This window comes from Haemorhous mexicanus, chromosome 5, assembly GCF_027477595.1.
Source record: "Haemorhous mexicanus isolate bHaeMex1 chromosome 5, bHaeMex1.pri, whole genome shotgun sequence".
Taxonomy (NCBI): domain Eukaryota; kingdom Metazoa; phylum Chordata; class Aves; order Passeriformes; family Fringillidae; genus Haemorhous; species Haemorhous mexicanus.
Window position 1 is genome coordinate 75,420,162 of NC_082345.1, and position 23,247 is coordinate 75,443,408.

Sequence of the window (23,247 nt, forward strand, 5' to 3'; positions counted from 1 at the left end):
CGGAATTCCGGGCGGGATTCCCCACGGAACCACCCGAGCGCTCCTTCGGTGGGGCGGGGATTGCGGGAATCGCGTCCCAAGGGATCCGTGCTGCTCACGGATCCATCCTCAGGGAATGGAGAGTTTGGGGATTGGTTGGGATGGGAGCTGGGGGAAAAGCTGGGAAAATTGGGATTGGTCAGTCGGAGAAGGTTGGTATCCCGGAATTCCGGATGCAATTCCCAATGGAATCACCAGAGTGCTCCTTTGGTGAGGTGGGGGGGGGAGGGAATTGCAGGAGTTGTATCCCAAGGGATGGATTCCAGTCATGGATTCACCATCAAGAAATGGAGAGTTTGGGATGATGGAGGGGTGGGAGCAGAGGGAAAACTGGGAAAACTGGGATTGGTCAGCCTGGGAAAGAGGAAAAATCCAGGATGATCCAACTGTGGCAGCCAGGGCCTGGAGGAGACACGGGAAAGATGAAAAGTGGGAATATCGGGAATGTTTCCAAGGGATGGAGGGAATGGTTTCAAACTCCAGAGAATTGTGGGAATTATATCCCAAGGGATGAGTTCCGGTCATGGATTCATCATTGGGATCTTCTGCAGGGAATGGAGAGTTTGGGATTGGTTGGGATGGGAGCAGAGGGAAAGCTGGGAAGATTGGGATTGTCCTGCCTGGAAAAGAGGGAGAATCCAGGATGATCCACAGGAGCAGCTGGAACTGCCCCAGCTCTGATGGGAATTCCGGAATTCCGAAGGAATTCCTGTTCTGCCGAGGAGGAGTTTTCCATGCCTGGAAAAAGGAGGATCCAGGGAAGTTTATCCCTTTTCCCAACTTCCTGCCAGCATCCGAGGCGGGATTGGGATCTGCTCCCAGGGAAAAGGGATAGGAAAAGAGGGAATGGCCTCAGGCTGGTCCGGGGGAGGTTGGGATTGCATTTTTGGGAATTTCCCCATGGAAAGGGGTCAGGCCTTGGCAGGGGCTGCCCAGGGAGCTTTGGAGTGCCCATCTCTGGAGGTGTCCATGGAATTCCTGGAGGTGGCACTCAGGGCTGGGATCAGACCAGACTTGGACTTGGTGCCCTTGGAATTTTTTCCCAACCCCTGGAATTCTGGGATTCCACGATTCCCTGCCTGGGCCCAAAATAAACGAAGGAAAAATCCCATTCCCCAAGAATTCACGGATCAGGAATCTTCCCTTTCAATGGAATTCATCGAATTCCAAACTCTCCTTGGAACCAGAATTCCAGACAGAAGGAAAAGGGACCTCCCCACATTCCAAAGGGGATTTTTTCCCCTCCTTATTTGCAACCTGGGATCGATTCCCAGGGGAAAAAAGAGGATGAGGAATTTCTGGTTGGTTTTCCAGCCTTTTCCAGCATTTCCTGTTCCCAGATTCCCACTGGAAGGAGCACCCATGGAATTCCATCCCGTCCATATCCCATGGATCCCATCCCATCCCTTCTCCAATCACTGAGTCCTTCCCGATGATTTTCCAGCTGTCCATTATCCCAGAAAAAAAAGCAGGATGATCCTTTTCCACGGATTTAATCAGGATGCCTAAATCCGAGCTTTTCCCGAATTTCTGTACCCTCCCTTGGCAGATCCAAGCACATCCAGATTTATTCCAGACCTGAATTGCCAAGGATTTTGGTCATGGATTCATGGAATGTTTAGGTTGGGAAGGGCTTTAAAGCCATCCTGACCCCATTCCCTATGGAAACCTTCCGCTATCCCAGATTCAATCCCAGCCCATGGGTACCATTCCATCCCATTTCATCCCATGGATCTCATCCCATGGATCCCATTCCATCCCATCCCACAGATCCCATCCCACGGATCCCACCCCATGGATCCCACCCCATGGATCCCACCCATGGATCCCACCCCATGGATCCCATCCCATCCCTTCCCATGGATCCCCTCCCATGGATCTCATCCCATCACATCCCATCCCATCCCCTCCCATGGATCCCCTCCCATGGATCTCATCCCATCACATCCCATCCCATCCCCTCCCATGGATCCCCTCCCATGGATCTCATCCCATCACATCCCATCCCATCCCCTCCCATGGATCCCACCCCATGGATCCAATCCCACCCCCTGGATCCCATCCCATCCCATCCCATCCCCTCCCATGGATCCCCTCCCATGGATCCCCTCCCATCCCATCCCATCCCATCCCCTCCCATCCCATGGATCCCGTTCCATCCTATCCCATGGATCCCAAGGATCCCATCCCATAGATCCCATCCCCTGGATCCCATCCCATCCGGGTCCTCCTGGGGCTCATTCCCGTTCATTCCAGCGGCTCCGTGTCCCTGCGGATCCCGGCTGCTCCCGGATCCATCCATCAGCTCCGGAGGCTCCCTGACGGCTCCATTAGCGGCGCTGCTATTTCTGGGAGCCGGGGAGGGAGCGGAGCCGCTGGGCCGTGGGCAGCCATAAATCCCGGCTTTCCTCGGAATGGCAGCCAGGAGGGGCTGGGGATCGGGGAGAATGGCCGGAGGGATGAGGGGCATTGGAATTCCAAAGGGCCGGGATGGCAGGAGGAGGGGGCGGGAGGAGGGAATTGCCTGAATTCCCAGCGGAATGGGAAGTGCCGGGAAATGCAGGGCTGGATGGATCAGCTCTGGAGCTGATGGGGGAGCTGACAGGATCGGGGAATTTGGATCTGCTGGGACTTCAGGATGTGCTGGGAATTCCTTTCTTCCTTCCCTCCCTCCCTGCCTCCTTTTTCCTTCCTTTTTCCCAGGTTTTCATCCTCATTCCAGCCTTTCCTTTCCTTTCCTTTCCTTTCCTTTCCTTTCCTTTCCTTTCCTTTCCTTTCCTTTCCTTTCCTTTCCTTTTCCTTTCCTTTCCTTTCCTTTCCTTTCCTTTCCTTTTCCTTTCCTTTCCTTTCCTTTCCTTTCCTTTCCTTTCCTTTCCTTTCCTTTCCTTTCCTTTCCTTTCCTTTCCTTTTCCTTTCCTTTCCTTTCCTTTCCTTTCCTTTCCTTTCCTTTCCTTTCCTTTCCTTTCCTTTCCCCTTCTTTTTTTTTCCTTTCCCTTTTTTTTTCCTTTTCCCTTTTTCCTTTCCTCATTCCCATCGGGAATCATTCCTGGATCAGCTCCACAGCTGCTCCTGCTGCCGTCTCCTGGTGCCAAGTGGGAGCTTCCCAAGATTTTCCTTTTCCCTGGAATTTCCCTCTGGAATCAGAGACCCCTCAGAGCCCTGAGGATTTTCCCGGCCTGATCCAAGTGGAGAATTCCCTGGTTTTATTCCTTGTGCTGCCATTACCTGGGAGATTCCCAGGCTTCTCCTTTTCCCTTGGAATTTCCCCTCGGAGCAGTGAGGATTTCCCCAGGCTAATCCTGGGAAAGGGCTGGAAAACTCCGGAGGGATCATTCCCAGCTCTTTCCATCCATTCCGAGGTGGGAAAAGCATGGAAGCAGGGCGGGAATTGTGGCTGCTCCCTTGGGATTGTCTCCCTCATTCCCAGTTTTCCTCCTAATTTCGGCATTCCCGGAGATCCAGAGACCTCTGGGAGAGCAGGAGGATCCCCAAAACATTCCCAGATTTTCCATGGGAACTGCTCCCTCAGGAGCAGGTGCCGGGGTCTCCCTCATTCCCAGTTTTCCTCAGAATTCCAGCATTCCCGGAGATCTGGTGACCTCCAGGACAGCACGGAATTCCCAGGAGCATTCCCAGCTCTTCCCTTCCATTCCAACAGTGGAAGAGTAAGGAAGCGGGGCAGGAATGTGGGATTTGGGTTTTCCATAGGGCTGAGTCTCCTCTGTCATTCCAGCTGGGAATTTTGCTGGAATTTCCCCCTGGATGATTCCCAGGAATGGCTCCGGCATTCCCAGGAATTCCTCGGCCACATGTGGGCCTCTCACCCCCACGGATTCTCCCCATCCACTGAGAAATTCCCGCCTGGAATGGAATTCCCGGGCTTTGTGGATCCCTTGGGAAGGCGGGAAAAGCCGGGAATAATTTGGGATGTGAAATTTTTATCCCACAGAAACCAGGGAAGACCGGACCAAGCGGCTTTTCCGGCACTACACCGTCGGATCCTACGACAACTTCACCTCCCACAGGTAAGGAGCTGCTCCGTCCCGGGAATCCTGGGAATTCTGGGAATCCCATGGAAAAACCCACCCTTTTCCTCAGGGAGGTTTGGAATTCTGTGGGAAGGGGATTTTTCTGGAAGTCTTGGGCGGTGGAGGAAGTCCCTGGGCAGGATCCAAGGGTTTGGGGAATTCCGGGAATGTGGCTGCACTCCTGGCTCGTATTCCAATGGATGATCCCACGTTCCGGAGAAGTTTGGGAATGTGCTCCCATTCCAGGCTCGTGTTCCAATGGAGAATCCAAAGTTCCGGAGAATCCTGGGAGTGTTTCCCATCCCTACCTCCTATCCCAATGGAGGATCCAACGTTCCGGAGAAGTTTGGGAATGTTTCCCTTTCCCAGCTCATTCCCCAATGGACAATCCAAGGTTCTGGAGAAGTTTGGGAATGTGCTCCCATGGCTGCCTCATTTCCCAGGGGAAAATCCAACATCCTGGAAAATTTCTGGGAATGTTGTGCCATTCCAGGCTCTTGTCCCACTGGAAAATCCAAAGTCTGGGAATGTTTCCCATTCCTGGCTCATTTCCCAGTGGAGAACTTTCCAGAGTTCCAGAAGAGTTTGGGAATGTTTCCCATTCCCAGCTCACATTCCAGGGGAGGATCCGACATCCTGGAAAATTCTGGGAATGTTTCCTATTCCTGGCTCACCCCAGTGGGTGATCCCAAGTTCTGGAGGAGTTTGGGAATGTTTCCCATTCCCAGCTCGTGTCCCAGGGGAGGATCCAAGGTTCCAGAAAAGCTTGGGAATGCGTTCCCATTCCTGGCTCCTGTCCCATTGGAGAATCCAAAGTTTGGGAATGTTTCCCATTCCCAGCTCATTTCCCGGGGGAGAATCCAACATCCTGGAAAAGTCTGGGAATGTTTCTCATTCCTGACTCATTTCCCAGCGATGGATCCCAAGTTCTGGAGAAGTCTGGGAATGTTTCCCTTCTTGTCTCGAGTCCCAGTGGAGAATCCAAGGTTCTGGAAAAGTTTGGGAATGTGAGGGCATTCCCAGGTGGGACAGCAGGGGGACATTCCTGGACTGTGGCTTTTCCTGGTGCGTTTGGGATCGGGAATGGGAAGGGTTGGACTCGGGAATGTCCCAGAGCTCTGGAATTCCCGGAGGGATGAGCAGCTGCTTCCTCTGGACGTTTTCCCTTTTTCCAGGGAAGCTTCCGAATTCCCAAACCCATCCGATCCGGAGGAGGGGTCTCTCCTTGGAAGCCATGGAATTGTGTAGATCCATGGAATTCTGGGAATCTTGGAGCTCATCCACACCCTTTTCCTGCTTTTTTTGAGCTCCTCATCCCAAATTTTGCTTCTGGAAGCATTCCTGACTCCAAGGAATTTGTGGAATTTGGGTGGATCCTCAAAATTCCCGGGATTTGCTGCTCTGGGGCCGTTCCTGTGGGGAAAAATTGGGAAAGAGGAAAAACTGAGGGAAAAATGAAGGGAAGCTCTGGAAAATCCCTGCTGGGATCATGGGAAGAGCGGGAAAAAGTGGGAATTCACGGATGAGGCGAAATTCCATCGGTTCAGGGGAAGAAAGAACAGGATTGAATCCATGGGAATCCCAGGAAAAGGGATTTCCTTTGGGAATCGCATCCTGGGGAAACACCAGGAGGAGCTCTTGGCCAGGAGTTCGAGTTCCTGGGAATTTTCACTGGAAAAGATTCCTGGGAATTCCAGTGGAGGAGTGGGGCAGGAAGGGGAATTAAGGGATTCTGATCCAGCATGGAAAAAAACTTGGGAAGACCCCAAAATTCCACAAGTTCCTTGGAGCCGGGAATGCTCAGAGGAGCAAAATTTGGGATAAGGAGCTCAAAAAAGCAGGAAAATGTTGTGGATGAGCTCCAAGATTCCCAAAATTCCGTGGATCCGCACCATTCCTTGGCCAAAGGCAAATTGAAGGGGAATGTAAGGAGCCGGATCCAGGAAAGACCTTGGGAAGAGCCTGGAGTGGGATTGGATCCACAGGGAGGGCTTGGATGGGTCCCGCTCCAGGAAATCCCTTGGGAATTGTTTGGATTCCAGGCAGAAGCTCCCAGCGAAAACCTGGGGAGTTCGGGGAATTTTTTGGGAAAGGGAAAATCCCAAATTTTTTGTTGGGTTTTTTGATTAGGATTCTCTGGGACCATGGAATGTTTGGGAATGATGGAATTGTGGGATCATGGAATGCTTTGGAATGATGGGACATCCCCAGGAATTTCGGGATAAATCTGGATTGGAGACGGAAAAAAAAAAATCCCCCGGGATGGGATTCCCAGCATTCCCAGATTTCCTTTGGAATCAGGAATCCCTCCAAGGAGGAGCAGGGGCCGCTCCGGAGATCGGATGTGCTGGATGCTCCCAAAATTCCGGTCATTCCCGAAACCCGGGAATGGGAAAAATGGGACAGAGCTCGGAAAAGTTTACCTGGAGGGGACGAACCCGAGCTTGGCTTTATCCGGAAGAGAAATCCCGGTGGGAATTGCCTTCGGAATTAAAGGCAGGGATTAAAGAGGCTCCGGATTAATTTGGGTATTAAAGCTGGGAGCAGCTGGGAAGGGGAAAAATTGGGAGCAGGAGCCAATCCCGGATTTGTGTCGGGGATTAGGGAGAGGGATTTCACCGGAAAACAGGGAAAACGTGGAAAACGTGGAAAACACAGAGGGGGAAAAGGGGATTTCTCCGTCCTGGAATGCCGGGGCTGGAAAAAATGTGTGGAGACGGAAAATTATGGAATTAGGGCGGTTGGAATGATGGGATTATGGAATAATGGAGGTTGGAATTAGGGAATTACAGAATAATTTTCCTGGAGCTGGAAATCTGGGAATTCCTTCCCGTGTTTCCAATAATGGAAATTGCACAGGCAAAGGGAGCTGAGTTTCCATTGGGAAAAATTTTCCTGGGATTTCCCTGCAATTCCTGAGATTTCCTTGGTGTTGTTGCCTCTTCTCCCATCCCTCTGGAAATCTGGGAATTCCTTCCCGTGTTTCCAAAGCTGGAATTCCCCCATCCAAAGGGCTGATTTTCCATTGGAATTCCACCTGGAATAGGCCTGGAATGGGATCTGGAATTCTCCCTGTCCCTGTGGAACACCAGGATTTAAAGGTGGGCTACGGATCAGGCAGGACTATGGAAAACTCATGGAAAACCCTTGGAAAAGGAATTCCTGGAGAAGCCACGACCATCCCCCCCTTTAGTGCCCAAGGCTGAGCAGAAAACCGGGAACAGGAGCTGGAATTGGATCAGGAATGGGACCGGGAATGGGCCAAGAATAGGATTGGGAGTGGAAGTTGGAACAGTATTGGGAATGGGAGCTGGAATGGGAGCTGGAATTTTCCCTGTCCCTGTGGAATGCTGGGTGTTAAAAGGTCAGGTTTGGATCAGGCAAAACTATGGAGAACACCTGGAAAAAGATTGGGAAAAGGATTGGAAAAAGAATTCCTGGAGAGGCCAGCGCCATCCCACCCTGTGGTGCCCGAGGCCGAGCGGGAAACCTGGAATGGGCCTGGAATGGGCCTGGAATGAGACCTGGAATGGGCCTGGAATGGGCCTGGAATGAGATCTGGAATGGGCCTGGAATGGGCCTGGAATGAGACCTGGAATGAGACCCGGAATGGGCCTGGAATGGGCCTGGAATGGGGCCTGGAATGAGACTTGGAATGGGGCCTGGAATGGGGCCTGGAATGAGATCTGGAATGGGCCTGGAATGAGACCTGGAATGAGATCTGCGAATGGGGCCTGGAATGAGACTTGGAATGGGGCCTGGAATGGGGCCTGGAATGGGCCTGGAATGGGGCCTGGAATGGGCCTGGAATGAGACCTGGAATAGGAGCTGGAATTGGATCAGGAATGGGACCAGGAATAGGATTGGGAATGGGACTGGAATGGGAGCTGGAATTTTCCCTGTTCCTGTGGAAGGCTGGGAGTTAAAGGTAGACATTGGATCAAGGTGAACTATGGAAAACACATGGAAAAGGATTGGAAAAGGAATTCCTGGAGAGGCCAGCACCATCCCACCCTTTGGTGCCTGAGGCCGAGCGGAAAACCTGGAATAGGAGCTGGCATCCCAGGTTTGGGACTTGAAATGGAACCTGGAATGGAACCTGGAATTTTCCCTGTCCCTGTGGAATGCTGGGAGTTAAAGGCCAGGTTTGGATTAGGCAAAACTGTGGAAAACACATGGAAAAGGATTGGAAAAGGAATTCCTGGAGAGGCCAGCACCATCCCACCCTTTGGTGCCCGAGGCTGAGCAGAAAACCTGGAATAGGAGCTGGCATCCTGGGAATTCTCCATCCCTACGGAACGCCGGGAGTTAAAGGTGGGCGTTGGTCTCAGCACCACCCCCGGCAATTCCAGCTCCTTTTAGAATCCACGGAATCTGCGGGAATCAATGGAGCCATGATTCATCCCGGCTCCACGCTTCCCGAGGCTCCGGTGACGGCTCCGGGCTCGGATCCCACACCTGGATCCCACCCACATTCCCGGTGACGCTGATCCCGCTGAGGTAGCGCTCCGCCCACATTCCCAAAGTTTGGGGAGCAGCCGGAAAAGCCACCCAGGAGATGCCTGGAAGAATTCCAGGCCGGTTGGAAAAAACCTGGGGCAGCCTGGGATAGCGGGAATTGTCCCTGCCCATGGAATGATCCTGAATCCCTTTTCCAACCCAGATCCTGGGACTCTAAAGAAAAAGGGGAAAAGCGGGAAGTAAGATCCGTTTTCATGGATCCACTTGGTTATTCCGGTGGAAAAGCCATTGGAAGGTGTCCCAGCTTCCCCGGAAAACACTGGAATGTTGGAGTGGCTGGAGAGGGGTTCCACTTCCACGGGAATTTTTGGATTCCTCAAGGAAAACTGGAGTTCGGCTGAAGCTGCTGAAGAAATCCTAAAATCCATGGAATTCCTGAGGTGGGAAAAGCCCTCCGAGGTCACCGTGGCCAAGCTGGGCCCCATCCCAACCCAGAGCTGGAATTCCAGGAATTCCCTGGACAGGCACCTCCAGGGCTGGGAATGCACTGCTGAGATGGAAATTCCATGGGAGAATCCCGGAATGGGTTGGGTGGGAATGGAGCTGAAATCCCGCCCAATTCCAACCCTTGGAATTCCATCCCAGCCCCTCCCCAGCCTCCCAGCCAGGAATTCCTTCCCAAATCCCGTCTAGCCCCGCTCTCTTCCCCAATGGAATGGGAAAAGCAGCTCCACGGAGCCCCTCCTTTGTCCTCAGGCCAGAATTCCCAGTTTTCCATGGAACTGAGACTTTTCTAACCTGTTTTGTCCCAGGAATGGGATCGTGGATTCCCCTGGATCCCCTGGAAGCTTCCAAGGCCAGGTTGGAGCAGCCTGGGATCGTGGATTGGGATGGAATTCCACCCAAACCATTCCACGATTCCTTGACATTCCTGACACTCCCTGAAAATGGGATCCCAAAAGCTGCCGCTCGCGGAGAATTCCAGAGGCTTGGGAATGCTCCCAGTGGGATTCCAGAGAAACATTTCCCGGAGGAGTTTTCCTTCCCTCCCTCCACATTCCCGTTTTCCATGGAATGACGCTGCTCCGGCCCGGAGCTTTTCCAGCTTTTTCCGTGATTCCATGAATCCCATCCTGCCATGCCAAGAGCAGGGAGCCACCAGCCCACAGTGGGTGCATGTCCTGATTCCAGGATTTGGGAAGCGGGAAAACGCTACGGGATTAGGAATTGTCTCCCTGTGGAATGGATTCCCAAAGTGTTCCCAGCAGGAATCCATTCCTTCCCAGTGATCCAGGAAATCCAAGGTTTTCCTGGCAGGGATCCATTCCCTCCTGGTATTCCCAGTGTTCCCAGCAGGGATCCATTCCCTCCCGGTATTCCCGGTGATCCAAGGTTTTCCCTCCGCAGGAGGTGGTGAGGCCCAGCCCCGCCCCTCATTCCCCAGTGGAATTCCAGTCCCTTCCTGTGCCTTGGGAATGGGATCCATGGGGAATTCCGGCTGCCAATTCCAGCTGTTCCAGAGCTCCCCACCCCTCCCATCAATCCCTTCCCAACATTCCCATGATTTCCCATCTCTTCCCATCGCTCCCCGTCATTCCTGTTTTTTCCCATCATTCCCGTCATTCCCATCGTTGCCCATCATTCCCGTCACTCCTGTAATTCCCATTGTTTCCATTTTTCCCATCACTCCCCATGATTCCTGTTGATTCTCCATCATTCCCCATCATTCCAGCCATTCCCAACATTCCCATTGTTCCCAGTCACTCCCATCCCTTCCCAACATTCCCATTGTTCCCTGTCATTCCCATCCCTTCCCAACATTCCCATTGTTCCCAGTCACTCCCATCCCTCCCCACCATTCCCATTGTTCCCAGTCACTCCCATCCCTTCCCAACATTCCCATTGTTCCCAGTCACTCCCATCTCTCCCCAACATTCCCATTGTTCCCAGTCACTCCCATCCCTTCCTAACATTCCCATTGTTCCCAGTCACTCCCATCTCTCCCCAACATTCCTCATCTCTCCCATCCTTCCTTATCCCTCTCCAATATTCCCAATCCTTCCCCATCCCTCCTTATCCCTCTCCAGTGTTCCAAATCCTTTTCCATCCCTCCCCAATATTCCCAACCATTCCCCATCTCTCTGTCCCTCCTCCTCCTTCCCATTGTTCCCATCCCTCCCCATTCCTTTCCAATATCCCAAATCATTCCCCAACATTCCCATCCCTCCCATCTGTTCCCATCTCTGTCCCTCCCCAATATTCCAAATCATTCCCCATCTCTCCGATCCTTCCCCATCCCCCCGATTGTTCCCATCCCTCTCCATCCCTCTCCAATATTCCCAATCTTTTTCCATCCCTCCTCATCCCTCCTCATCCCTCCCATTGTTCCCATCCGTTCCCATCCTTTTCCATCTCTCCATCCCTCCTCATCCCTGCCATTGTTCCCATCCCTCCCCATCCCTCTCCAATTTTCCCAAACCTTTTCCATCCCTCCTATCATTCCCGTCTCTCCATCCCTCCCAAGCATTCCCATTGCTCCCACCCCTCCTTATCCCTCCCCAATATTCCCAGAGCTTCTCCATCCCTCCTCATCTCTCCCATCTCCCCATCCCTCCCTATCCTTCCCCATCCCTCCCATTGTTCCCATCCCTCCCATCCCTCTCCAATATTCCCAATCCTTTTCCATCTCTCCATCCCTCTGCATCCCTCCCATCCGTTCCCATCCTTTTCCATCCCTCCTCATCCCTCCCATTGTTCCCATCCCTCCCATCCCTCTCCAATATTCCCATCCTTTTCCGTCTCTCCATCCCTCCTCATCCCTCCCATTGTTCCCATCCCTCCCATCCCTCTCCAATATTCCCAAACCTTTTCCATCTCCGCATCCCTCCCATTGTTCCCATCCCTCCCATCCCTTCCCATCCCTCCCCTCGCTCCCTCCTCTCCCCTCCCGCTCTGGCTCCCACTTCCCGGCTCCTTCCCAAGCTCCTTCCCGGCGCTCCCGGATTATCCCGGCTCTGATGTCACCCCTGCGGCTCCGCTGGGAGGGACCTGCGGCCCCCTCCCCCTCCCGCCGCTCCTAGAGCCCATTTGGGGAGGGGGCTCCCCTCCCTCCCTCCCTCCATCCATCGCTGGATCATTCCCGGCTTTTCCCAAGGATGCTCTTTCCCCCCCGCTCCTGGCAATCCGTCACTTAGCAACGCCCGAGGGGGGGAATTTTGGGATCGAATCCGCCGGGATGAGGATTTAAACTCTGCCCCGCTCCTGCCCGGCCAGCGGCGAGGAGGCAGCGCCGCTTCCATCCAAGAATCCCGGTTTTTATTCCCGCGGGAGACGCGCTTGGCAAGTGTGGGAAGAGACGATTCCCGATGGGGCTCCGCGTTTAACGGGCAAAGCTCCGGATCCCGAAATTCCCGAAATTCCTGCGTGGGCTCCGTATCCCTGCATTCCTGCGAGGAATGTCCCTGCATTCCTCTGCAGGTGACTGCGAGGGGCCCGGTGGGCAGCAGGGACAGCCACGATTTCTGGGGCTTTTTTAATTCCCTCCTCCTCCTTTTCCTCCTTTTCCTCCTCCTCCTCCTCCTGCACGCCGAGGCAAAAGTCGCTTCCGTCTTTTTGGTGTGACTTTGGGCGCAAAAAGAAAAAAAAAAAATTTTAAAAAACAGGAGAAAAAAAAATCCAGGAGAGAAAAAAAAATCCAGGAGGAAAAAAAAAATACAAAAAGAGACAGCGAGAAAGAAAGAAAGAGAAAGAAAGAAAGGGAGGGGAAGCAACGATCCCTGCGGAGATGAAAGGCTGGATGCGAAGAGTGACAGAGGCCACCCCTGGCTGGTGACAAAGGCCACCCCCGGCTGGTGACAGGGCCACCCCCGGCTGGTGACAGAGGCCACGGCGCCGGCAGCGATGGTGCTGCGCTCTAACCCTGGCATCATTCTCTTGTGCTCTTTCCTGCCCAGTGACTACATCATCGAGGAGAAGACGGCCGTGCTGCAGAAGCGGGAGCATGAGGGCTTCGGCTTCGTCCTGCGCGGGGCCAAAGGTAAGCCCGGATCCGCTTTTCCTGGGGTTTTTCCCGGGAATTTTTTTTTTCCCGGTTTTTTTTCTTTTTTTCCCAGGGTTTTTTAGGTTTTTCCCCCCTCCCCCTCCACGGGAAGCGGTTGTGCAGCGCTGGGGGGGATCGGGGTGGGGGGATGGCGTGGAGTGGGGTCGGGGGTTTGGGGTTTGGGGTTGGTGGTGCCTTGGAATTCCTGGGAATTTTCACTCCTTTTCCGTCAGGGAATGAATGGCTCGGGGTTCTGATTCCCGCTAATCCTGGGGGGCTCCGAAGGGATTTTCTTCCCCGGCTCGGTTCGGTGTCGTGGTCTGCGGTTGTGGGTTTGGAGTTTTGGGGGTTTTGGTGCTGCTGCTGCTCGTGGTGCCTTGGAATTTTTTGGGAATCTTCAGCTGGCTTCCCTGAGGGAATGAACAGCCCCTGCTCAGCTCTGGAGCCCCATTCCCAGCAATCCTGGGGGGCTCCAAGGGGAATTTCCTCCCTGGATTTCTCCAATTCGGTGCCGTGTCCTGGTGCCATCGTGGCTCTCTCGGAATTTTGGGGTTTTGGTGCTGGTGGTGCCTTGGAATTTTTGGGAATTGTCTTTGCTTTTCCTTGGGAGAATGAACGGCTCAGGGTTCTCATTCCCAGGCTCCAGAGGGATTTTCTTCCCTGGCTCGTTCAGTGTCGTGGTCTGGGGTTGGATTTGGGGTTTGGGGGGGTTTTGGTGCTGGTGGTGCCTTGGAATTTTTGGGAATTTTCACTCCTTTTCCCTGTGGAAATGAACAGCCCTTGCTCGGCTCAGGATCCTCATTCCCACAATCCAGGGGGGCTCCGAGGAGATTTTCCTCCCCGGTTCTCTCCGGTTCAGTGCCGTGTCCTGCTGCCATCGTGGCTCTCTCGGAATTTTGGGGGTTTTGGTGCTGGTGCTGCTCGCGGTGCCTTGGAATTTTTGGGGAATTTTCGCTTCTTTTCCCTGGGAGAGTGAACGGCTCCAGAGCCCCATTCCCAGCAATCCTGGGGGGGCTCCAAGGGGATTTTCCTCCCTGGATTTCTCCGGCTCAGTGCCGTGTCCTGCTGCCATCGTGGCTCTCTCACATTTTTGGGCTGGTGCTGCTCCTGGTGCCTTGGAATTTTTGGGAATTGTCTCTTCTTTTCCCTGAGGGATGAACGGCTCAGGATTCTCATTCCAGGGATTCTCATTCCCAGGCTCCAGAGGGATTTTCCTCCCTGGCTCGTTCAGTGTCGGGGTCTGGGATTGGATTTGGGGTTTGGGGGGGTTTTGGTGCTGGTGGAGCCTTGGAATTTTTGGGAATTGTCACTGCTTTTCCCTGAGGGATGAACGGCTCAGGATTCTCATTCCCAGCAATCCAGGGGGGCTCCAAGGGGATTTTCCTCCCCGGATTTCTCCGGTTCTCTCCGGTTCAGTGCCGTGTCCTGCTACCATCGTGGCTCTCTCGGAATTTCGGGGGTTTTGGTGCTGGTGGCGCCTTGGAATTTTTGGGAATTTTCACTTCTTTTCCCCCAGGGAATTAACAGCTCGGGATTCTCATTCCCAGCAATCCGGGGGGGCTCCAAAGGGATTTTCCTCCCGGATTTCTCCGGCTCAGTGCTGTGTCCTGCTGCCATCGTGTCTCTCTCCGAATTTTCGGGAGGTTTTCTGTGGATGCTGCTTGGAATTTTTGGGAATTGTCACTTTGCTTCCCGGAGGGATGAAGGGCCCCTGCTCAGCTCCGGAGCCCCATTCCCAGCAATCCTAGGGGGCTCCAAAGGGATTTCCTTCCCTCGCTCCATCTTCTCCTTTCCCACTTTCTGGGGGTTTTGGTGTGGATACTGCTTGGAATTTTGGGAATTTTCACTCCTTTTTCCTTGTGGGAATGAACAGCCCCTGCCCAGCTCCATCCATGGCTTTTTGGGCTTGGAATGCTCAGAGCTTTTCCCTGGATTTTGGCTGGGGAGAGCTGGCAGCTTTTGGGATCCCTGGGGAAAAGTGGGAGAGCTTTTCCTGCTGCTCCCACTCTGGAGCTCATTCCCAGCTCATCCCGGCGTTCTCCCAGGTCCAGGATCTTTCCTGGGAGTTTCCCGTGGCTCCTTGGGCTGGAATTCCACCTTTTTGCTGGGGAAAAAAAAAAAAAAAATCCCTTGTGGGCTTGGGAATGTTCCTATGGATTTAGGGAAGAGGAGGCGGGAAGAGCTCGGGATAGAGAGACCTCTCCACCCCCGGCATTCCCAGGAGCAGAGGGACAGCGGAGCCGTTTTCCATGTGGGAGGAAAGCTGGGAAGAGCTGCAGATCCAGGCTGGAATGGGATTTTCCAGGAGAACTCCTGGATTTCTGTCCTTCCTTCCCTTCTCCCAAGGTTTGCATCCCAGTGGGAATTTCACTCCCATTCCCTATGGATTTTCCATCCAAGTGAAACTTCAGGGCCCAAAATGGCATCCATGGGGTTTTTTTTCCGGGATCAATCCCACAGCTTTTGTGTCAGGAAAAATGGGAAATTTCATCCCATTCCCAGTTTTTTCCTTCCCTGTTTTTTTTCCTTCCTGGCTCTCTTGCCATTCCTGGTTTTCCTCCATGTGCCGAGGCTGAGGGAAGCGCTCGGAGTGGGCGTGTGGCTCTGTGGGATTCGGGAATTCTGTGGGATTCGGGAATTCTGCAGGGCACAGGAAGGTCATGGATGCAGAGGGGTCCTGGCCTGGAAGATCCAGAATCTGGGAATGTTCCCTCTGGAGCAGCATTCCCAAGTTTCGGAAGTGGCTTGGACTGCCCCCATTTCCCAGCCCCTCATCCTGGTATTCCATGGATGTTGGGCTGGGATTCCATGGATTTTAGACCGGGGATTGGCCCCATCCATGTCACCACTGCTCCCTTTGGATTTTCCTGGAAAACCACTCCAGGCCTGTGGGGAAAAGAGGGAAAAGGGGCTGGAAAACGCAGGGCTGGAGCTTCATCCCGGGCAGGGGGAGGGAGGCGGATTTTGGGATGATCCTTAAAGGAATCTGCTCTTCCTGCTGCAAACTTCTCTCTGGAATTTTTCCCATTCCATGGGAACACTTCCAGGGAAAGGGCTGTGCCCACCCTAGGTCCTTCCCAGCCTATCCCAGCTCCCACTCTTCCCAATTCCCAAGGGGAACGTCCCATCCTGTTCCATCCCAGGAATCAGAGTATTCCCATTTATCCCGGTCCCTGCAGCTCTCGGAGCTGGGCTTTCCCCACATCCAATCCCTTGGGAATTCCCAGGGAATCTGTGGCTCTCTCTGGATCCCTGGAATTGCCCAGGCCAGGCTGGAGCAGCCTGGGATCATGGAATGCCATCATGGAATGGGATGAGCTTTGATGGCTCTTCCCACCCAGCCCATTCCGTGATTTTATGGATAGCAAGGAGGTGTCCTAAAATCCAAATTAAGGGAATGAATCCAAGATTTTGCTGGATGGGATGGGCTTTCCTTGGTTTGCCTGGAGAGAACCGCGTCATTCCCAAAATTCCCAAGATTATTACTTGCTGTGGATTTCCTGAAGGAGCCGATCCCAAGGGAAAGGAGGAGGGGGAACAGCCTCAAGCTGGGCTTGGGCTGGATATTCCAGGTGGGAATTCCCCAAGCTCGGAACTTGCCAGGATCTGTGGAATCAGTGGATCCTTTGGGAATTCCGTGAGCTCAGAGCTTGCCGGGACCCGTTGAGGATTGGAACCTTTGGGAATTCCTTGAGTTTGGAACTTTCTGGGATCCGTGGGATGGGGATCTGCTCCAACTGCCTGACCACTCCAGGGACAACCAGGATGGGAATTGGTGCTTCCAGGATGGAATTTTGTCCTCCTGGATGGGATTTGGTGCCCCCAGGATGGGATTTGGTTCCCTCCTGGATGGGATTTGACATTCCCTAGGAGGGAATTTGGTTCTCCAGGATGGATTTGGTGTCCCCAGGATGGGATTTGGTTCCCTCCTGAACGGGATTTGATCCCCAGGATGGAATTTGGTTCCCTCCCGGATGGATTTTGGTGCTCCCAGGATGGGATTTGATTCCCAGGATGGATCTTGGTGCTCCCAGGCTTTCCTGGTGACCCAGCTCTGCCAGGGCTTCTCCCGCAGCTGGCTCTGGAATTCCAGCTGGGAATTTAAGCCCAGGAATTCCCAATTCCCCAACCAGGGCCGTGGTGGCTCCTCAGGGTCTTCGGGTAGCGCATCCCGGAATTCCGAGTGCGGAGTTTTGGTGGGAAAGGCTGAACCTCCTGGTCAGGGAATTCCCCTCATTCCCAGTGGGAACTTCCTGGATTTAATTCCCAAATTTTTGGTTTGGTTCTCCCATTGGATGGGAGACTCTTCCCATTGGATTTCTTCCCTGGCAGGACACACAGGGATGGATTTTCCATGATTTCCACACCTGGAGCATTCCCAGGGTCGGATTTGGTCCCAAACTGGTTTTGGGAATGGCTGAGCCGGGAGAGGTGGGTCCGGATTCCCAGGATTTGCTGGGAGCAGGGATGTCCTTCTCCTCTCCCTTCTCCAGTCCCAGGGGTTGTAAAACCTGGGAGAAAAATTCCCAAGGCCAGGACAATGCTTGGAGCACCCTGGGATAGTGGGAAGTGCCCAAGGGTTGGAATTGGGTGGGATTTGGGTCCCTTCCCACCCAAACCATTCCAGGGGGAGCTCCAGTGCTCCCGACACCAGGAGGGCCTGGAAATCCCAGAGGACTGGATCAGCCTCCCTCTGAAAAACTGGGAATGTTCCCCTGGAGAAGGGAAGGCTCCAGGGAGAGCTTCCAGCACATTCTAGGGCCTGGAGGGGCTCCAGGAGAGCTGAAATTTGGGAAAGGAATGGAAGGATGGGACACAAGGAATGGCTTCCCACCTTTTCCCAGGGAAAAGGGAGATTGGGGTGGGATCTGGGCAATGAGGAATTCCTGGCTGGGCTGGAACTGCTAGAGCAGCTGGGGCTGCCCCTGCATCCCTGGCAGTGTCCAAGGAAAGGCTGGAGAAATCTGGGATGGTGGGAATTGTCCCCACATCCCTTTGTCCCCTCCTGGATGAGATTCTGCTCCTGGAATTATTCCATAGGGAGACAATTCCCAGTTCCTGAGCATTTTCCCATTTGACAACTCCTTCAGGCTCTGGCAGCACTTCCCAAATCCTGGATCACGACGTGCACCCACCGTGGGCTGGTGGCTCCCAGCCCACAGAAAAAGCTGGAAAAGTGCCTGGAATGACACATGGATAACTCGGGGGATGGATGGGCCTGGGATGCGATGGGATCCATGGGATTGTGGGATTCGCTCCGTGAAATTTATCCCAGAGAATCCGGGGCTGGGACCCCTGGAAGTGTCCAAGGCCAGGTGGGACACTCGGAGCCACCTGGGATGGCAGGAGCTGAAATCCTGGAAGGATCCTGGAGGGGTTGGAGAGCGCTCCGACATTCCGTCGGAATGTCTAAAAATAGGGATGAGCTGTCAGGCGTTTGCCACTTCTCCCGGGAAAGGCAGAAATCGTGGAAAGCCGTTGGTGGGAAGCAGCTGAGAAGCTTCAGCACATGGAGGGGTGGCAGGGAAAGGTTCCCTGGGCGCGATCCGTGCCGGAGTGGAAAAATCCCGCCGAAAACGTGGGAGAAAAAACGGAGAGAGGAGGAAAAGTCTTGGATCTGGGTGGAAGCGGAGGCTTGGGTTTGGCGGGAAGGGAGGGGAATGTTGGGAATGTTGCTGGAAGGACGTCAGAGGAGAGGCCACCGGGGTCACCTTGGGGATCTGGGATCCATCAGATCCTAAAAATCCATTTCTTGGGATAGTTTGTAGGGTTGGGAGTTTCTCCTGGCTCCTGATCCGCTCCAGGTGGATTTGGGAATGAGGAGAGCCCACGGCTCCATGGGAAGGACTCGGCTGGAAGTGAGAGGGAAAGGGGAAAACTTGGGATAAGGAGGGCAGGGAGGATTGAAGGGATGGATTTTCCTCAGGCTGGATTGTCCCAGCAGGAATTTCTCCCTTTTTTTGGAGCTTTTGTGTGTCCGGGTGGATCCTCAGGATCCATTCCGGGAGCTGAAGGTTTGGGATTGACCTGGGGTGGAATTCATGGATGCTGGGAATGGAAACACTTGGAAAACCTCCTGGGCGGTGCCCATGGGATCTCCTGGATCCTGGGGGATCCTCAGGATGGGCTGGGAGGGCCTTCCAAGCCAAACCACAGCAGGATTGGGGAATTGTGGAATCCCTGCCCATGGAATGCCGGCAGTGCCTCGGGAAGGGCCCCCGAGCCCCCCCGGGCTGGGCAGGGGCTGCCAGGGATGGGGGCAGGGAGAGCCCGGGAAAAGCGGGATGTGCCCCAGGCTGGGGGCCAGGGCAGCTCTGCTGGGATCGGGGCAGGGATCGGGAATGTCCTTCTGGCCCTGCCCAGCTCCTGCCGGGAGCCAGCGGGGATCGGGATCTGCTCCAGGGAATGAGCCCCGGGAAAAGAGGGAGCGGCCTCAGCCTGGGCCAGGGCAGGCTCAGCTCCCAGATCTGGGATCGTTTTCCATGGAAAGGGGTCAGGCCTTGGCAGGGGCTGCCCAGGGAGCTTTGGAGTCCCATCCCTGGAGGAATCCAAGGAATTCCTGGAGGTGCCTCTGCTCTGAGCAACACCTCCCTCTGTCCCAGGTTGCTCCAGCCTGGTGGATTTTTTCAGGGAATTCATGGAGTTCCCATCCCTGGAAGTGTCCAAAGAACCTGATGATGCTGCACTCGGGAATGTTGGGCAGGGGGACTTTGGGAGCGCTGGAAATGGTTGGATCCGATGGAATGTTCCAAGGGATTTTCCAACCCAAATGACTCCATGAATCATTAATTCCTTCTTGGATTCCTTCTTGGATTCCATTATTGATTCCATCTTGGATTCCATCATTGATTCCAGTATTAGTTCCGTTATTGATTCCATCCTGGATTCCATCTTGGATTCCATCTTGGATTCCATCACTGATTCCCTGACTAATTCCATTATTAGTTCCATGACTGATTCCGTCTTGGATTCCTTCATTATCTCTGTGATAGATTCCATCACGGATTCCATCACTGAGGTGGGAGCAGGGACGGGATAAGGGGACACCACCTCAGGCTGTGCCAGGGCGTCTCCTGGTTGGATTATGGGAAAATTCCCTCCTGGAAAGGCTTTTCCAGCCCTGGCAGGGGGGTGGAATCCCCATTCCCGGTGGGATTCAAATCCATGTGGATGTGGCACTCGGGGTCACGGATCGGGGGTGGCCTTGGCGCTGCTGGGAGCAGTTGGATTTGATGATCTCCAAGGGATTTCCCAACCCAAATGACTCCATGACTCCATCGTTGATTCCGTGACTGATTCTATTATTGCTTCCATCTTGGATTCCGTCTTGGATTCCATTATCAGTTCCATCATTGATTCCTTCATTGATTCCATTATCAGTTCCATCATTGATTCCATCATTGATTCCATTATCAGTTCCATCATCCATTCCTTCATTGATTCCATTATCAGTTCCATCATTGATTCCATCATTAGTTCCACTGTTGATTCCATCTTGGATTCGTTCATTGATTCCATCTTGGATTCCACCATTGATTCCACCATTAATTCCATGATTGATTCCATTGTTAGTTCCATGATTGATTCCGTCCTGCATTCCGTCATTAATTCCATGATTGATTCCATTGTTAGTTCCATGATTGATTCCATCATTGATTCCATCATTAATTCCATGATTGATTCCATCTTGGATTCCACCATTGATTCTGTCATTAATTCCATGATTGATTCCATTGTTAGTTCCATTATTGATTCCATCCTGGATTCCATTATTAATTCCATCATTATTTCCATGATTGATTCCATCTTGGATTCCATCACTGATTCCATTGTTAGTTCCATGATTGATTCCATCATTGATTCCATCATAATTTCCATTATTGATTCTATCGTTAGTTCCATGATTGATTCCATCTTGGATTCCTTCATTGATTCCATCATTAATTCCATGATTGATTCCATCTTAGATTCCATGATTGATTCCATTATCAGTTCCATGATTGATTCCATCATTAATTCCATGATTGATTCCATTGTTAGTTCCATGATTGATTCCATCTAGGATTCCGTCATTGATTCCGTCATTAATTCCATGATTGATTCCACCATTGATTCCATCATTAATTCCATTATTGATTCCATTGTTAGTTCCATGATTGATTCCATCTTGGATTCCATCATTGATTCCGTCATTAATTCCATGATTGATTCCATCTTGAATTCCATCATTGATTCCATCATTAATTCCATGATTGATTCCACCTTGGATTCCATCATTGATTCCGTCATTAATTCCATGATTGATTCCACCTTGGATTCCATCATTGATTCCGTCATTAATTCCATGATTGATTCCACCTTGGATTCCATCATTGATTCCGTCATTAATTCCATGATTGATTCCATCTTGGATTCCTTCCTTATCTCCATCACTGATTCCCGTACTGATTCCACCTTGGATTCCATCGCTGAGGTGGGAACAGGGACAGGACAAGGGGTGGGATTCAAATCCGTGAATCCATGGATGTGGCACCTGGGGACACTGATCGGGGGTGGCCGCGGCACTGCTGGGAACAGTTGCGCTCCGAGGCTTTTCCAGCTCCGTAATTCCATGATTTTTAGGAATGTTGTGCACAGGCTGAGCCTTCCCTTGTGGAATTTCCTTGGAAATCCCTCAGTTCCCCTTCCCGTTGTGTTTTCCAGCCGAGACCCCGATCGAGGAGTTCACGCCCACGCCGGCATTCCCAGCACTGCAGTACCTGGAATCCGTGGATGTGGAAGGAGTCGCCTGGAGAGCGGGATTGCGCACGGGGGACTTTCTGATCGAGGTGAGCTCCTCCCGGAATTCCGCTCCTTCCCCGGGAATTTTGGGAATTGCCCGGGAGTTTTGGAATTCTCCCGGGTGTGGGTCAGGAGGATCTGGAGTCGTCCAGGTCATGGAACTTCCAGAGCTTCTTTGGGTGTGGATCCGGAGGGATCCCGGTGTCCTCCAGGTGTGGATCAGGAGGATCTGGAATTCTCCAGGTGTGGATCCAGAGGGATCCAGCGTCCCTCAGTGCCAGTGAATCCCCTTGGAATTGTGGCTGCTCCATCCCATGGAGAACACACTGAGATTTCAGGGTATTCCCTGGATTTGTCGGTGCTTTAGGAATTTTCCTGGCTGGAGGAGGCACTTGGGATGTTCCCGTGGGATTGGTGGGAACAGAACAGGGCTGGAGTTTGGAAAGGTGGAAAAAAGGTTTTCCGGTGGGAAATCCAAAGAATGGTTCAGGGACTGGATCGAGGCACTGCTTTGGCTGGAAAGGGATCATGGAAACATGGACTCCAACATGGATTCCATGGAATGTGTGGAGTGTTGGGATTGGAATGGATCCTGCCAGGCTGGGAGAGCTGGGAATGTTCCCCTGGAGAAGGGAAGGCACCAGGAGAGCTTCCAGCACATTCCAGGGCCTGGAGGGACTCCAGGAGAGCTGCAGAGGGACTGGGGACAAGGCCTGGAGAGGGACAGGACACAGGGAATTGCTCCCACTGCCAGAGGGCAGGCATGGATGGGATCTTGGGGATTGGGAATTCCTGGCTGGGCTGGAACTGCCAGAGCAGCTGGGGCTGCCCCTGGATCCCAGGCAGTGGCCAAGGAAATTCTGGAGAAATCTGGGATGGCGGGAAGTGTCCCCGGAATGAGCTTTGAGGTTCTTCAAACCCAAACCATTCCAGGATTCCATTTGGGATAAATCTCTGGCATTTTGTGCTGCTTGCCGTGCTCTGTGTGGGAATCTGATCCCGATTTTCTCCGTGCTGAGAATTTCAGTCTCTGCCTCCATGGAAAGCTGGGAGGAGACCTGGGACATTCCCACTCGTACTTGTCCTGACAGGAGAAGGAGGAAAACAAAGCCTGGAGGGATTTGGGATGGCTGGAGGCTCCCTTCCATGGAAAAATTCCCAAAAATCCAATCCCAACCTGCCCTGGCGCAGGCTGAGGCCGCTCCCTCTTTTCCCGGGGCTCATTCCCTGGAGCAGATCCCGATCCTCGCTGGCTCCCGGCAGGAGCTGGGCAGGGCCAGAAGGACATTCCCGATCCCTGCCCCGATCCCAGCAGAGCTGCCCTGGCCCCCAGCCCGGGGCACATCCCGCTTTTCCCGGGCTCTCCCTGCCCCCATCCCTGGCAGCCCCTGCCCAGCCCGGGGGGGCTCGGGGGCCCTTCCCGAGGCACTGCTGGCATTCCATGGGCAAGGATTCCACAATTCCCCAATCCTGCTGTGGTTTGGCTTGGAAGGCCCGCCCAGCCCATCCCGAGGATCCCCTGGACACCTCCCATGATCCCAGATTTCTCCAGCCTGGCCTGGGACACTCCAGGGATGCAGGGGCAGCCCCAGCTGCTCTGGCAATTCCAGCCCAGCCAGGAATTCCTCATTCCCAAGATCCCATCCATGCCTGCCCTCTGGCAGTGGGAGCCATTCCCTGGGTCCTGTCCCTGCAGGCCTTGTCCCCAGTCCCTCTGCAGCTCTCCTGGAGCCCCTCCAGGCCCTGGAATGTGCTGGAAGCTCTCCCTGGAGCCTTCCCTTCTCCAGGGGAACATTCCCAGATTTCCCAACCCGAATCCAGAGGGGCTCCAGCTCTGGAGCAGCTCCAGGGCCTCCTCTGGATTCATTCCAGTGGATTCAGGAGCTCTTTTGGGAATTC

The 23,247-nt window shown here is 53.4% G+C and overlaps 1 protein-coding gene across 1 annotated transcript in view; it reads left to right on the forward strand.

Annotated features, from left to right (window-relative positions):
• Positions 1-23,247, forward strand: part of SHANK3 (SH3 and multiple ankyrin repeat domains 3) — a 162,654-nt gene that overhangs the window by 88,981 nt on the left and 50,426 nt on the right. Inside the window, exons 17-19 of the mRNA XM_059847948.1 lie at positions 3,989-4,064; positions 12,482-12,564; positions 21,271-21,395. Coding sequence (XP_059703931.1) covers positions 3,989-4,064; positions 12,482-12,564; positions 21,271-21,395 — 284 coding nt within the window. The remainder of the gene's footprint in view (positions 1-3,988; positions 4,065-12,481; positions 12,565-21,270; positions 21,396-23,247) is intronic.